The following is a 15,015-nucleotide window of genomic DNA, read 5'->3' as shown; positions in this document are numbered from 1 at the left end:
AATATGCAAATGAGTGAACATAACTAATGATGTCATTACCTTACAATTTTTCATTGATCGTGTACAAAAAAAAAAGATGACGAAAATAAAAATTTTCTTCTATCAAAGTGTAAAATAAAGGATTATAATTAATCCTGGCTGAATAACTTCAAAATAATGATCAGTCAGATATGTAAGGATTGAGACTGTGGCCTAATCGCGTTTGATAAAAAAAATAATAGTAATGATAAATTTCAAGATTTTTTGTACAAATTATACTTGTGGTAAGTCATGAGGCGACGACATCGACTATTTGCATACGATGTTGACTGTTCAAGAAATGTTTTCGTGAAAAAAAAACATTTTTCGTAATTAACTTTCGTAATTTTCCTCCAATTTTGATCAAATTTTCACGGTTATGCTTGTGTAAAATTTTACTCTTTCTTTTCAGACTAACTTTTGACTGGTCTGTAGTCCCCCTTTAACGTTTGACATGGGTATAGCGCCCTTTGTATTACAAGTGTACTAACTTGGTGTTCGTTTGTGATAAAAGCTGATGCTCTTTCCTCAACTACTCCTACTCCTTGTGCCAAAGCAGAGCGTTGTCTGCGAGCCACGCTAATCCAAACCAGATAATTTTGAAATGGGCGTGAAACTGAGATTTCCGGTCAGATTAATTAATAATAGATCTGAGTTTATCTTCTTACTCCCTCTCTCTCCTCCTCCTCCTCCTCTTTCTCCTCTTTCTCCTCCACCTCTTTCCCTAATCCGTTCTCATTTCCCCTCCGTCCCGGGGCACCCTCTCTTTGATCTCCACCCCCCGTATAATCACAAATAAGTATGGATATTGTCATACGCAAATTAACTTGCAAAACACGCACACGCGCGCTTCCCTCTTGCTGTTTTTCTCTTTCCTTCTCCCGCGTTATCTCCTCTCCCGTCTTTCCTTTTTTTTCTCTCTCTCTCTCCACTAATCTTTTTTTTCCTCTCTTTGCTTTTTCTTTCTTACGCTCTCTCTCTCTCTCTCTCTTTCTAAGCTGATGTGCTTGTAGCATCAGGGAAAGGCTTCCTAAAGTGAAATCTGAACACATAAATTGGAAACAGTTATAACTTCTGCATATCATTAAAAAACATAATTATTTATTATCACATCGCTAAGACGGCAAAACCGCATCACATCAATACTGCACGTTTTTAGCTATTCTTTTCTCTCTTGCTTTATGGGTATACAAAAGTTAAATCAACACTGCATGAGCACCATCTTCACTATTACTCAGCCACCCAAACTTCCAAGATAATTTGCATTAAAAAGTCATAGATGGGTTTTAAAAAAAGTTCCTGATACAACTTACCGTGCATTTTTCTAACATCATTTACCGCGTCACAGTCACATGATGGCACACATACTTAATTCAAGACTGTAGCCAACGACTACCACCAATGACATGAACAACATAACATCGAATAGAAAATTACTAGAGTCGTATTAGGCCTAATTCTTTCAACTACCAGTACATAAACTCATTTCTCTTTACGGATCAGAATGCAAATTATCAAAAAGGCATGCAGCCTTCATAATTTTCTTTCTCAGCTCATAACCCTCTCATGAAACACATACATGTAATTGCAGGGCTTAACATCAGAGAGACCCACACGTGTGATGTCGTTCAAAATCAAACATCAATTTTGTTTTGTTGGGTTTAAAATGATTCCAAACATCATAGCACTGACGCTGCTACAACTGAAAATTGTACAATTATGAACAATCAAATAACTTAGACCCAAACATATGCAAATGTATAAATACTTCACGTCTGAACATTATGGAAACCGAAGTAAAAGATGGAAATTCTTGTCATATTATTGCATAAAGAGTGATACAGTGTATCTCAGGGTGGTCCACGAGGGGTTTTAGCATGTCGCTGCAACATGCTAAAATTCTTGTGCAACATCCTAAAAAGCCAGCAACATGCTATGCAACATCCTCAAGAATTTGCAACAAGCTCAAAGTAAAAGTATTCAAAAATGTGCAAAACATGTGCATAACATAAGAAACATCAAACTACCTGGTACTTAGATATTTGTGTGCAAAACATGAGAGAGAACATTGAATGTAAGCAGCACAAAGAGATAAGCAGCAAAATATTGAGTACTATGTACTCATTGTGTGCGCTCCGCGCATATTCAATTTCTGCAATATTCTCAGATTCTGAGCTTGCAACATGCTCAAATTTCAAGTTGTGGACCACCCTGTATCTACAAACTTGATTTCGACTTTTTGTGCACAAATTGATAAATTCATATACATCAAGTGAAAATACATTTCATGAACACATGATTTTATTTTACAAATCGTCTTCGGTTGTTGTTGTTTTTGGAAGGGGTGGTTTTTTTTTTTGGAAAAAAAAACAATCAAAACAGCTGCATGTGACTACCTTATAACAAAGTGAATAAGGGAGAAAGAGTGGTAATACCACATAACCCTGATTTGCGATCCAAGGGTTTTCTTTTCATCCTTTTTACTATAACAAATGTGATAATTGCATGGAAGATTTCAAATTTGTTGGTATGTGTTTGACTATTGGAAAAACAAACATCAGAGCATGCACATCAAGGCAACATAATTAATGCAAAATCAAACATGCAAGCAAACAAACAAACAGGATAAAGAAAAATGACAAATTTCAAAAATATACAAGAGGCCTGTTTCATGAAGAGGTTTGACTGCATGTTGCAATGATTGGTAACAGTCAAGAGAGAACCATTTGGCTTTGAGCATTGTAAGTCATGGCTGTGTAGTGACTACAATATTATCAATACAGTGTACTCCCTTTAAAACGAAGTCCTCGGGACGGACACTTTTCTTTTGTTATGTTGAAAATTCATCATAACCAAACAAATAAACAATAAAAACACTTAGAGTGGATAATGTTGCGACCTGAACTTTTACTTCGTTGTAACCAGAATTTTGTTATAACCATGTTTTTTATATGAGAGTGCACTGTACTTAATAGCATAAGAATGTTACTATGGAAAATAAAATTCCCTGCATTCCAACACATTATGTGCCACAAGTGGGGAAATTTCACCCTAGGAAAACAACATGGTCCAGACTCTATAACATCCTGTTTGAATTTGATTCCATATAAAATGTACTGAACAGCGAACATCCATAAATGTGAACACAAAATCTGTATTGTCTTATTTTAAACATCTCTCTTTTTTTTTTATGGGCAATACTAGTCACATTACACCATGACAAAAGAAAAATGACAAGTATAAAAACCTGGGGCTTTTTTTTTTCCTCATGATGTTGCACAGAGCTGTCAGGCTTCGTGCTTTACATTAACATCATAACATTTGATAATACAGCCTCATTTTCACACTGTCTATAAACTACACAGAACTCCTACAATTTCAAAGTGATAATCTACAATGTTTATTAATTTGTGTCTATTGCACCAAGTCCATGTCAGGCATTCAGTGTTGACTGTACGATTTAAAACATAAAATTCTGAATGAAACACTCATACAATGTTGGCACTAGTTACAGGCAGACGCTGAAATACATGTACAAGCCACATTCCACCCACCCCTCACGGGTTAAGCATTTTCTATTGCAAGTCATCATCTGTGAAGTGTGATTCAAATACACCTTGATGCCTTCTCCTCGATACCTTTTGCTACTTCCTGTGACAAAAGTATGAAGAAAATGCTGTTGCAGGTTCAGGGGAATTTTCAAAACAGCAAACAAAAGCTTAAACAAACAAACAAAGGATTAAGGTATGACCCCAAAAGGAGGCCATATTTTGATAAATGCCTTTTGTGATGATGAAAAAAAAAAAATCCATCATCAATACGCCAGTGATGATCATTTATCTCTTTCTCCCTCCTATTCTCCCGCGCCCCTCTCTCTACCTCTTTTTTTTTTTATTGTTGTTACAGTACAATTTTTTCACAAAGTCGAAGTTTTTATCACTGAGTCATGACTAAGAACAAGCTGTCCTCTAGAATATATGACAAATCATCATCTATTCACCAGATGAAATCAAGTGAAACCAAGAGCAACCAGAACGTGGTTTCTTTTTAAATGACCCAATCACAAACACAAAACTGAGCTAGATGCTCTGCCAAAAGGTCGTTTCCGCTCTTTGTGAAGACAGCAGTAGTTCATCCATTGACAACTTGGGGGGGGGGGGGGGGACAGAGCCGGGGTCATATGTGGTTTCCTCTCTCAGAGGATGACACTTTAAAGTCATCTATTCGCAACATGACCACGAAATGACACCCCTATCAAGCACCGCCCACATCTTTTGAAAATGATGTTCTGGAATTTGAGCCGCAGGAGAGGGAATAGCCTCAGAGTGAGAAACTACCATGTCATCTGGCAAAAAATTGGAGGGACTGGAATGAACTCTACAGATCGCTCAGTTTCTCTGCACAAAATACCCTCGTAACACAGCCCTTTATATTGAACCTGGAGAGGTGTAATATACATGTATTACAAATGTGATACCACACAAAGTGGCTTGCCACTCGCCCAGCAATCACTTCTTTTTTGTCACCTTCTAAATACAGGCTGCTTCATTGATTACAATGTAGGTATTCACAGGATACAGTGGATACTACCTGTAGAACTCAAACTTTTTTTTCATCAGTATTCAATATAATCCCTGCAAACTTGACCTACAATGTAGTTGTAAGTTTGATAGCAAACCCATGCATGCATTATGATGTACACTATGTCAGTCAGACAGGAAATCCATGGCAACATAATAGGGATTAGGGGGATTACAAAACTAATTTCTAACCATTGAAAATCAGTTTTAAGACAAATTTGACAATCTGCAAAGAAAGCTCTCCAGCGTGCGTACCGAATGGAGATCAGAGCACAGAAATGGTGAAAGATGGAATGTTGGTCAAATTAATGCTGTGTGCCGTATGGAACAGCACAGTCTGCTTCGGCAATGTAGCATCAGGAACATTAGAGCCATACTCTATGTGTTGCTTATTGTACAAAAATCTTACAGGGAATTACACTTCACATCAAGCATTGAATTTGACTCTATGGGTGCGTTCGAGTGCTCTAAAGCGAACAACAGTAAACTGAACCAAAGCACACCGTACTGAACTCTGCCAGATTTGGAGCGTTCGAGCACTCTGTTGAGAAAGCGTAGCATACAAGTTATTTTTAGAGGGGGTCACACATCTTATAGCAAGAGGGTCATTCACCTGACATGCTTAACCCGTTTAGGATGAGTCCTGAGTATACTCAAGCAGGTGTCTATGGGAAATATGTGTTGCAGCAAAATTAGTCTGTCCTCAACAGGTTAAACTACTTACAGATGTCCAGAACAAAGAGAAGGAACTCTTTGCATGATGATGTACATGCATGTTACACACATTCTTCACATGCGATCTTTTGGTATGGTTGTGGTTCCCTTTTGGAGCACATTGGGAAGTGGTCCATCATCTTGGCTTGGTTCAGTTTGGTACGGTACACTTTTAAAGGAGCGTTTGAGCGCTCCTCTGGCACAGGTACGGTACAGTTCAGTTCGCTTTAGGAGAGCGTTCAAATGCACCCTGAAATAGCAGGTCACAAATTTGTAAACATTGCTTGCTTCTTCTTTTCTTGTCCCTACCACAAAACAAGTTCCCCTTGCACTGTACATCATGCCTACTTTTGTCTTTACCTTGTATATATCAGAGAGTGCTAGCATTTGACATATTGCTTACCCTATGTTGACAACTGATTTGTGTTTCTTGTTGAGTGTGTTTCCAGTTCAGGCAATATTCTGCAATATCATTACTATCTAATCAGCATGTTAGCTACACAGTATAAATGCCAGAATGTTGTCTCTACTTGACATGTTTGTATCCCATAGAGCAGATACAACATTTCTAGGTACTGTACAGGTAACAGTTTTCCCATGGGCTACTACATCAGAGCAGACGCGATCGTTTCTTCACAAGCACTTGTACAGACGTCATCAACTTGTTACGATTACCTCTTCTCCGTGTGTTGTTCCTACTATACTCTGTGAATCTCGGACAAAAATCTTAAAGTGACATTGTACATGTGACTTGTTGAATTTGCCAAGTCACTGCATAATGACCTCAGTAACGCCACCTACTGCACACTGCACCTTGCATAATTTGGCTGTGTTGTAGCAATCACCGAGGCAGCCTCCATTTTAAAAGCCTCAAGGTTTGCATCAACAGGTGGAATGCAGACAGAGGGATGAATCATTCCACCTGCATAAAGTAATTGATCACATTGCATGGCCTTTAATGATTGCTTCTAATGAATGATTCTGCTGGATGGCTTTACTTCATGGGATTTCCTGAAATGTTCCCTCACTTTATCTAAACATTTTGTGGAATGCATCATAAGGTCATCCAATATAGGCCTATAATGCAAATAGCCCAATAATGAATGGCAGCAAGCACATACAAAATGTAACTTGTGAATACACAAAGTGATTTGCATAAAGGAGATTCCTGCTCATGACAAACAAACAAATTTACATATAACTGATACGCCTAAACTGTACCCCCCCCTCCTGTCTACACACTTCCACTAACATAGATTCAAATTGCCAGAAAGTGTCAATACGACAAATAATCACTCGATTTTGATGGTGCCTTTCTACTGTACTTTGAGGGTGCTTTCTCCAAAATACCCATCCACAACCCTTGCATCGCTGTAACAAAAATAAGTGATTATAAGATTCAACTTTCCAATATTCCATCCTACAATGTGTGGATTAATGATGTGACCATGATCTTCCATGGTCGACCCTGTCCATTGTCTGTCAACCTGCAAAAAGAATCTTGTTTTTGGCATTGAAGGCTCTCAGAGAATTGCAGGAGGAACAGGTTAACGATTCCCTCTGCTTCTAAGCATTCACATCAGACAGTGCCAGATGGCAGCAGTTTTAAAAATTTCTGGCCATAAATGATCCAAAGAAAAGCAAAAGTAACATCTCAATACATCTGGGAAACACCAATGTTATTATGCTATGATATATCCAACCTGCCGCAGTCTCAAATTTATCTTACAACATCCCATTATCAACAACACAGCCCTGTTATACACAATGAAAATAAGTATCCTTTATTTGAAGCAGTATATGAAATAAGATTGGCGACTTGAGTTTGATGTCACAACAGTATTTGAAAACTTCACATCACAAGATTAATCTCTTCATGAATGTCAATGATGATTGTATTGCACATCTTTGCTTGAATTCATAATTGAAGTAAACAGTGCTGAAAAAGACACACATTGTATCACACGTTATAATAGCTGCCAACCAATTCGATTCAGTGGAATCATTTTGACCTTTTCAAGCAGATTTCGAGTTCTCAATCTGTGTGAAAAGAATTTGTATTTTCCATCACTTTCTGTATCAAGTATATTGAATGAAAATAGCTGAAAAAGAGGAATTAGTGAGCATTTAATGAATGATTTTAACTAGAGATTCATCATGAAAAGAGTGAAGCTGACATCTTCATTTCATTTCTTTTTTGGAAACCCATTTGAGGGTCAGTCAAGTATTCAACACTGGAATCCACTATAAGTATAAGCAACAGATATCCAAGAGCATTGCTGAGACATCACAGAAAAGTCTAGTTCCATCAAATCTTAGAGCTCCGCTACTGAAGTGAACCATTTTATAAGCAGCAGATCTCTACATTAGCATTACGGAAGGGACAAGTTGCAGCAACAAAGACAGATTAAAACTTTTACAGTGCAAGTGTATGTACCGGGTCGTCACGGTAAAAAGTCTCATTGAATCATCTTCTAAACAAGGGATCTGATTTGATGTCACCTCTCTTCACTTGTTGATGACATTGAAGGCTTTTAGTGCCCTTTCCTGCCATAAATAATACCCAGTTATCGGAAAGCCAATATCCTCTCGAACAGAAAGGATGACCTATGCATCCATCAACAACTCCACATCAGACTGTCAAACAAGCTACTTTCACTGGCCATCAAACATACGGAGCCAAGTGTCATAGTGAGTCAGGGTTTTGTCCCAGATGGAGTGGCAATTTTTTGTATTCCATACAAACAATGTTCTGGTTCTAAAGCACTACATTGGATGTCTAACATTCCTCTGCAAATTTGAGGTCATGATAGGCACTGCCCTAGCTCCAAGACGAAAGTTTGAGGTGCAGAAAACATTTCATATTTCATTTAATCATAAGTTGTATTTCATTGTAAAATTTTGAATGATACGCTTCTTTTAGAATTTTTTTAGGACAATAAAGGAAAGAATCAAATGTTATAAACAAGTATTTTAGTTCTCCTCATAATGCACAAAATTCAAATAAATGAAAATTAGGTCCTCTTGCTACATGTAGCTCAATGTATTTCCACATTGCGCACATTTGCGCATGCAGGTTTCAGTGTGGCATACTTGATCTTTTAAATGAAGTACACTGCTAAAGAATGTTTCAGCATGTTTACCACTTTTTGATGATAAAAGTGTAATTTTTACATTGCAGTTTGATTAACTGCTCCAATCCAAGGCACACACAGTCATTGCTGCCAGAACATTGACTGAGAGAGAGAGAGAGCAAACTGCTGCAGGGGGAAGTCTCCTCTGCTGCGACAGCTCTAGTCCTGCTTTAATACCGATGCTCTCTTTTGCCAAAGCACCTGGGTACAACCAGCCGTTGAGTGAATAACTTCTCGACGGTGCCGAGCATGACTTCAAAGGAGAGCAGGAGTTCTTTCCCGATTCATAACACATTCCTTGTCAGGTCAATACCGATAATAACCATGAGACAAACTTGGAAGAAGCAGACAGTAAGAAGAATGATGATGAGTCATGCGTCAATCAATCAGCCCAAAACTTCCTTGGAGAAAGCCAAACAAGTGATGAAAAAGAAAAGAAAAGAAAAAAGAGTTCCTATCAAGGGAAGGATGTGGGGGAAGTCCTCATCTCCCTCCCTCCCCTTTTATATGAGGGCACTTAATAGCCCTTAACCCATAGAGGATGAGTCCCAAGGATACTCGGGCAGGTGTCCATAGGAAATGCGTGTTATAGCAAAATAGGTCTGTCCTCAACGGGTTAAAAAAATTATGGATTCCTTCCTCCCATATTAAAAAGGTTGGCGGCTACGCTCAATGATTATTTCAGTTTCAACTGCAATTTATTGCTACGCAATATTACTACAATAAATCATTTTTCCTCACCCTTGCAAAGCAAAACATCAGATGTATACTGTATCTGTGAGATGTAAAATTTCAGTATTGATTTTGTCCATCACATGGCTCTGTCAATGAATTATCATGTATTGAATTTCAGATTAACCCTTAAAAATAATGAATATGAACTGATAAATGCACAAATTCCCTTTATCTCCATTTACTGTTTATAACATATATTTCCAAGATATGAAATTTCTCTATAAAGTGAGACATGACAGACATTCGTGATTGAGAACCACATGGATAGAATGAAACCTACAAAGTATTTTTATATTTCAGGGGAAGAGTTAATGATTTCTCACATTGAAGATCATAAACAGCACATTTGCTATATAAAGAAGGCAGTATTTTTTGCAAGGTTGTTAATTTTGCCTATATCAGCACACTTGCAAAATTCATGAAAATAAACACTATGATAAAAAGTATCCATAAACAGTGTTCTCTCTATGTGCCTTCAAAGGCATCCTCAGGTTACTATGAAATATAAAGTGATATGCTCAATCAAGAAACTGTTACTTAATCAGCAACTTGAATAGTCATCCGAGTGTTGTACAGATCTGGTTCATCATTATTCCTGTTTCCAATGGTTGAAGATACATCTCCCAAATTTTCTTGATCGGATGGCCAGTCAAGATTGTGCCATGCTACGAAACATGCCTAGGAATATGCATAGTAAGAACAAACACATATGTGGGTATATGGGACTAATACAAGTGTTGTTTTTGCCGGCGAATAAAAGTACTTTGTAAGATGAACTTTCATGTGAACATGCAAGTCTTATATACCCAAAGCTTTGCATCAATTTAGTCTACTGCTCTCTTGAAGTGTACATATCGGTTTCTATCCTCCATAATCTAATAAATTACAATGCTTTCATGGTTTTGTATCATATCAAACATGTGACATCTACATAGTTCTAAAGATGTATTATACTGTAATCCATCATTACACCTGATGTTATTTGTCTTCTTAACAAGGCAGTAAAAAAAAAAAGAAAAAGAAACTAGATATATCGCTACGGCTACTGATATGCCTCCGCCATAATGCATGGTTCTGGCCTATAGTACAATGTCTTGACAATGTGTGATGACAGTTTCACACAATTGGCAAAATATTAAAATGACAAGTTTGACACAAATGTGCTGAATGTTCACTTTCCTAGAACTAGGTTCAATTGGATGAATGATTAAAATGTCAGAGTGCAGGTATTTGGGGAACTGATGATTTTTACTTGACTTTTGACCCTTTTATAAGTTTATGCATTGAGTAATTTTCAAGGTATTGAGAAAAAGTATAATTTCAGTATCAAATGGGAAAATAGCATTATCTAAACCTGGCCTTTGACCTTTGACCTCACAGTTCCAAAGAGAATCACTGTTAGGTTGAACATGCATAAATATGTAAGTTTCATGATGATACCTCGAGTTACTTTCGAGATATGGAGGGAAAAGTGCAATTTAGCACTTTCACTTGACCTTTGACCTTTTGACCTTTGACCTTTTGGCAAGAAACTTCCCCAAAAATATACATTGGGTAATACATGCCATACATCAAGTTTTTAAAAAAAAAACCTTCAGGCATATTGCATTTTAAGGAAAGTAGTGATATTTTGAGGAGTTGACCTTGACCTTTGACCCCCCTGACCTTTGACCCATGACCCCCAACTTCCCTAGATAATCACTGCCCATCGGTACAAGCATATATACTAAGTTCCATGAAGATACCTTGAACCATTTGCGAAATATGGAGAAAAACATGAAATTTCAATTTTTTTTTTCACAAAATAACCTGTGACCTTTGACCTTTGACCCTGTGACCCTAAAATCCACACAAAGTATTATCCCCCAAGGATATACCCTCATACCAAGTTTGATGTAAAACCACCACACGGTTCTTGAGATATTGACAAAAACAAAACAGGACGGACGGACGTACGGACGGACGGACGGACGGACGGACGGACGGACGGACGGACGGACGGACGGACGGACGGACGGACGGACGACCCGAAAACATAATGCCTCCGGCCACTTCGTTGCGGAGGCATAAAAAGAAACCCTGTCCTTTCTGCAGCAGCTGATTTCATGATAATGTACTACAAAAATTCATTCAGAGCACACGATAGCATTCCAGATATATTGGTACAGCAGCTAGTGAACATTCAAATTCACAAACCTTATAAATTTATTAATCTCCATCATGACAGTGACCATTTTTATTTACCTGGAGACTGACAATGCTTCCATGAGGTGCTATAAAGCCTTTAAAACCACAAATGAAATTTTACACTACCTGAAGCAATTTTGATTTCCTCTAGTGTTACCTTTCCACATATTTGAGACTTTCTTCTAACAGCTCAAATAGTCTCTTGAAAACAGCTGTTTCGGAAACTTTCATTCTGGATGGAAGCCTTGTTTGGTGTAGACAGTCCTGGAGAGCCAAGTCTAGCTGGTTTGCAACTTGTGTGGGTGGATATCTGAGCAGGCCTGGGGTACCAAAATGTCGACTGAAGATATCTGAACATACAGCCTGGGACAAGAAAACACAAAACAGAACAGAACACATTCAGATGATGCTGAGAAAATGCAGTAAGATTCTTGTGTATAATACAGGTAAATCTCTGCACATAGAAATCATTTCCCCTTTTTATAGAAGCAGTCACTACAAATGCAACACATCCCAAAGGATCATGATGAAGCTCATAATTCAACTAGTTCAAAATGTGCATGGAAAATTGTCAAGATATTTTTCACAGGTTCTAAAATTTGAGCTCACCAAAAGTTGTCTGAAATATGCAAAAATTAATGTACTGTGAAAATTTCCCCATTTACAGTATCACATGCAGTATTGGGTAGGAGTTCATATACCTGGAGATTTGTGTTTTTCCTCTGGGAATTGCACTTCCCAGCAGCCATGTCACATGTGCCCTTGCAGTCGAAAAAATGGCAGTCTGCATCACTGGTGCAATCTGGCTGATTCAGCGTGATGTCCAGCTGATTTTGGTAGAATGTTATGTCGACGTCAATGGCCTTCACCACAAAGTCTGCGCTGACGCCAAAGTTGTCATGCTTCACATCGCACAGGTGGAGCTTTTCGGGGAAGGCGCCATCCATCGCCGCGACAAAGTCCATCATGCCAAGGGCGATCCTGGCACGGTTCAGCCAGGGAAGTGAGGCCAGCTGTTCCTGGACACTGACCACACCCGGATTAAGAATAAAGCCCGGTGGCACGTTCTCCAAGATGTAGAAGTGGCCACATGTGCCGTGCACCTGAGGATAATGGTGGAATCCATTCCAGTACTGGAACGCGACAAATTCCTCCTGTTGCAGCAGCGCCCACAGACTCACAATCTCCGGCTCTGTGAGGTCCTCCATGCGACTCTGGCCCGCACCCCTCCACATACGCTTCAAGAGCTCTTCTTCTGAGAGTTTAAGGTCAAAGCCAAACTGCCCCTCAACCGTGTGCCGCACCATGGATTTGAAAAGCCCCATGTCGGGAACAATGGTTCTCATATCACCATTCTGACGAATAACGGAAGCATACGGCTGAGAGTAGTCCGAAAGCTGGCTGAACTTCGACTTGAGGATGACAGGCTCACCATTCCATGTCCCCTGAAAGACGACTTTGCCCTTGAGATAGTTAAAGCAGGATACATACTTGAGAGCTCCGCTTTCACAGAGGTCTGCACACAGGTTTCCATCCACGAGGCTGTTTTTATACAGGAGACACTGTAGGAAGAAAATGAAAGTGACAATTTATGACATACGAGTGTAATCCACAAATTTCACCCTTTAAGTGTTCTTGCAAAACTTTTCTCACATTCAGATCTTGAGCTCAGCTTTCTGATGAAGTGTGTTTCAGATATCTATTCATTTCAGCCATTTCATGATTTTGTTGTTTTTTTTTCTTTTTGTTCAAAGTATATTTAATTCTAATACAATGTTGAAAAGTCTAAATTAATGACATAGGTTTTGTTAAAGACCACGGACAAGCAAACTTTGAATTATCTAGAAGTTAGTGTATTATATGACATACTACATTGTAGTTCAAGAGAGAGAAAATCACTGTAATCAGAACATTTAAGTTAAGAAAGTTAAGTTAAGCAAGGACCTTGTGCTGAGATAAGAAGGCTACAAAACAAGCTGTGAAGTCACAGTGGTGGAACAACATAAAACTTTGTAAAGCAAGTATAAACAGAATTCCACAAATATGATAAATAATGTGAAATGTACATGTAGATACTCCTTCCACTTACAGGTATTACTGACAATAAGTGATAAAATTCATATAATATTATTCCCCTTGCTCTTTCAAGCAGTAAGTCCAGCGCTCTTTCATTATACAGAGTTAGTAGAAAAATTTGTCGCAAATCAGGAATTCTTTTCACATTTTCTGATAACATTTCACTACTTTGACATCAAGAACGGTTATACATGTAGCCTTCTTATCCCGCAACGGTGACACCGAAAGAAGAAAACTGTTAGAAAGGAGTCACATGTGCAAAATGTATTGAGCAACATGTGACAGTGTGTGTCTGCTTCATTGTGTTTTGTTGCTTTGTTTTGATTTGCAGTTTAAAGGAGACCTCTGGATGATTTTCAGACTTTAACTTTTGAACATCTATAAATTAGTTATACCGAGTACAAAGTTTCAGAATTTATAGTGATCGGGAGGTGGAACTAGAATTTTATCAAAAATTATAACAAATTGTAATGAACAACGATGATTACATGGCAGCCTCCCCATAGGAATGCAACAGTTGCGGCTCAAGCAAGCAGACCAAAAGAAGAAGACACGCATAGATTTAATTCCACACAGGTGAACTTGTTAAGCAAGCGGTAATGTAATAGAATTACACTGCTAGTGCTACATTGCTAAAATAGGCGAGTGTCCTATGTCATCATCATTGTTCAGTGTAATTTGTTTTTAAAAGATTTTTCAGAGTATTGGTTTCCCTGCTCAAGGACCACAATAAATTCCACAAATCTATACATGGAGTTGTCGATTTATGTACTACATGATGTGAAATTTTGAAAATCATCTAGAATTTTACAGTATTCTTTTAAAACAGTGGATGGCACCCTTTTGAGTATTGAGTCAGCTCCAGCTCCTGCCCTCTGACTCAACAAATGTGTACTCACCAAATTTTGGACAATCTCTTTGCCCTTGTGGTTTGGACACTCATAGGAGAGCAGACGTGTCAGCTGGTTGCCGAGGTACAAGATGACAGAGACAGCTCCCAGCATCAGGCTCCTGAACAGGAGTTTCTTGGATACCCTGCGCATGGTGCCTCCCTGGGAGTCCCTAATTCAATAAGACCCTCTTGCTGTGTGGTCCATACTCTGGAAAGAATCAGGATACAAGTTGATTCCAGTTAGTTATCATATTTGACATGATCTGATAATCACTCTTGGTATCAGTTTTGATTGTTTTTTTTTAATGTTAAATAAACAGACTAATGAAGAATTCTCGATGGCAAAACGAACTGGCATTAATCTGAGCAGTCAGATATCAAAGACAGATGAAAAATTATGCAAGCACATGGAAAGCCCCCACAAAAAATACAAAATAAAACAAAACATGCTACCACGTACTTCCTTGGCACACAGACATCAAGTCTTCAAGGCTTAATTACATTTGTACATAGACCGCCCTTCAGTGTCAATGCATCAGCAAGTTGCTAAATATCTACAGTGCCATGACAAGAAAGCTTCATCTGCATTCTACACTAGCTGTGAAGACATTGCAAAAAACAAAAACAAAACAAAACATCCACTGTATACTATTAGAATTTCCTGTCTATACTCTTGCAT

General features: G+C 38.3%; 1 protein-coding gene across 2 annotated transcripts; it reads right to left on the bottom strand.

The window, feature by feature from the left end:
- Positions 1 to 9,485: 9,485 nt before the first annotated feature.
- On the bottom strand, positions 9,486 to 14,488 carry LOC139715641 (divergent protein kinase domain 1C-like). 2 transcript variants are annotated; one of them, XM_071627198.1, is made up of 4 exons: positions 14,344 to 14,488; positions 12,070 to 12,930; positions 11,526 to 11,731; positions 9,486 to 9,859 (listed from the first exon to the last, which is right to left on the bottom strand). In XM_071627198.1, the coding sequence occupies exons 1-4, from the start codon at positions 14,485 to 14,487 to the stop codon at positions 9,847 to 9,849; spliced, it is 1,224 nt and encodes a 407-aa protein (XP_071483299.1). In that variant the 5' UTR covers position 14,488; the 3' UTR covers positions 9,486 to 9,846. The 2 variants fall into 2 exon arrangements, with proteins under 2 accessions (XP_071483299.1, XP_071483300.1); XM_071627199.1 differs by lacking the exon at positions 9,486 to 9,859 and having other exon boundaries at positions 11,522 to 11,731.
- Positions 14,489 to 15,015: the final 527 nt, after the last annotated feature.

This window comes from Diadema antillarum, unplaced genomic scaffold (genome assembly GCF_040938485.1).
Source record: "Diadema antillarum isolate AM-2024a unplaced genomic scaffold, OU_Dant_1.0 scf00000053, whole genome shotgun sequence".
Classification (NCBI taxonomy): domain Eukaryota; kingdom Metazoa; phylum Echinodermata; class Echinoidea; order Diadematoida; family Diadematidae; genus Diadema; species Diadema antillarum.
Note: the sequence above shows the minus strand (reverse complement) of the source record. Positions and strands in the feature narration are given on the sequence as shown.

What these genes read in the sequence shown, in the direction of transcription:
- LOC139715641 (XM_071627198.1), bottom strand. Translation starts at nt 14,487, where the DNA reads ATGCGCAGGGTATCCAAGAAACTCCTGTTCAGGAGCCTGATGCTGGGA. An exon ending in AAGAGATTGTCCAAAATTTG is followed by an intron (nt 12,931 to 14,343) that starts GTGAGTACACAT and finishes TTCTTCCTACAG; the next exon opens with TGTCTCCTGTATAAAAACAG. An exon ending in GGAAAAACACAAATCTCCAG is followed by an intron (nt 11,732 to 12,069) that starts GTATATGAACTC and finishes TTCTTGTCCCAG; the next exon opens with GCTGTATGTTCAGATATCTT.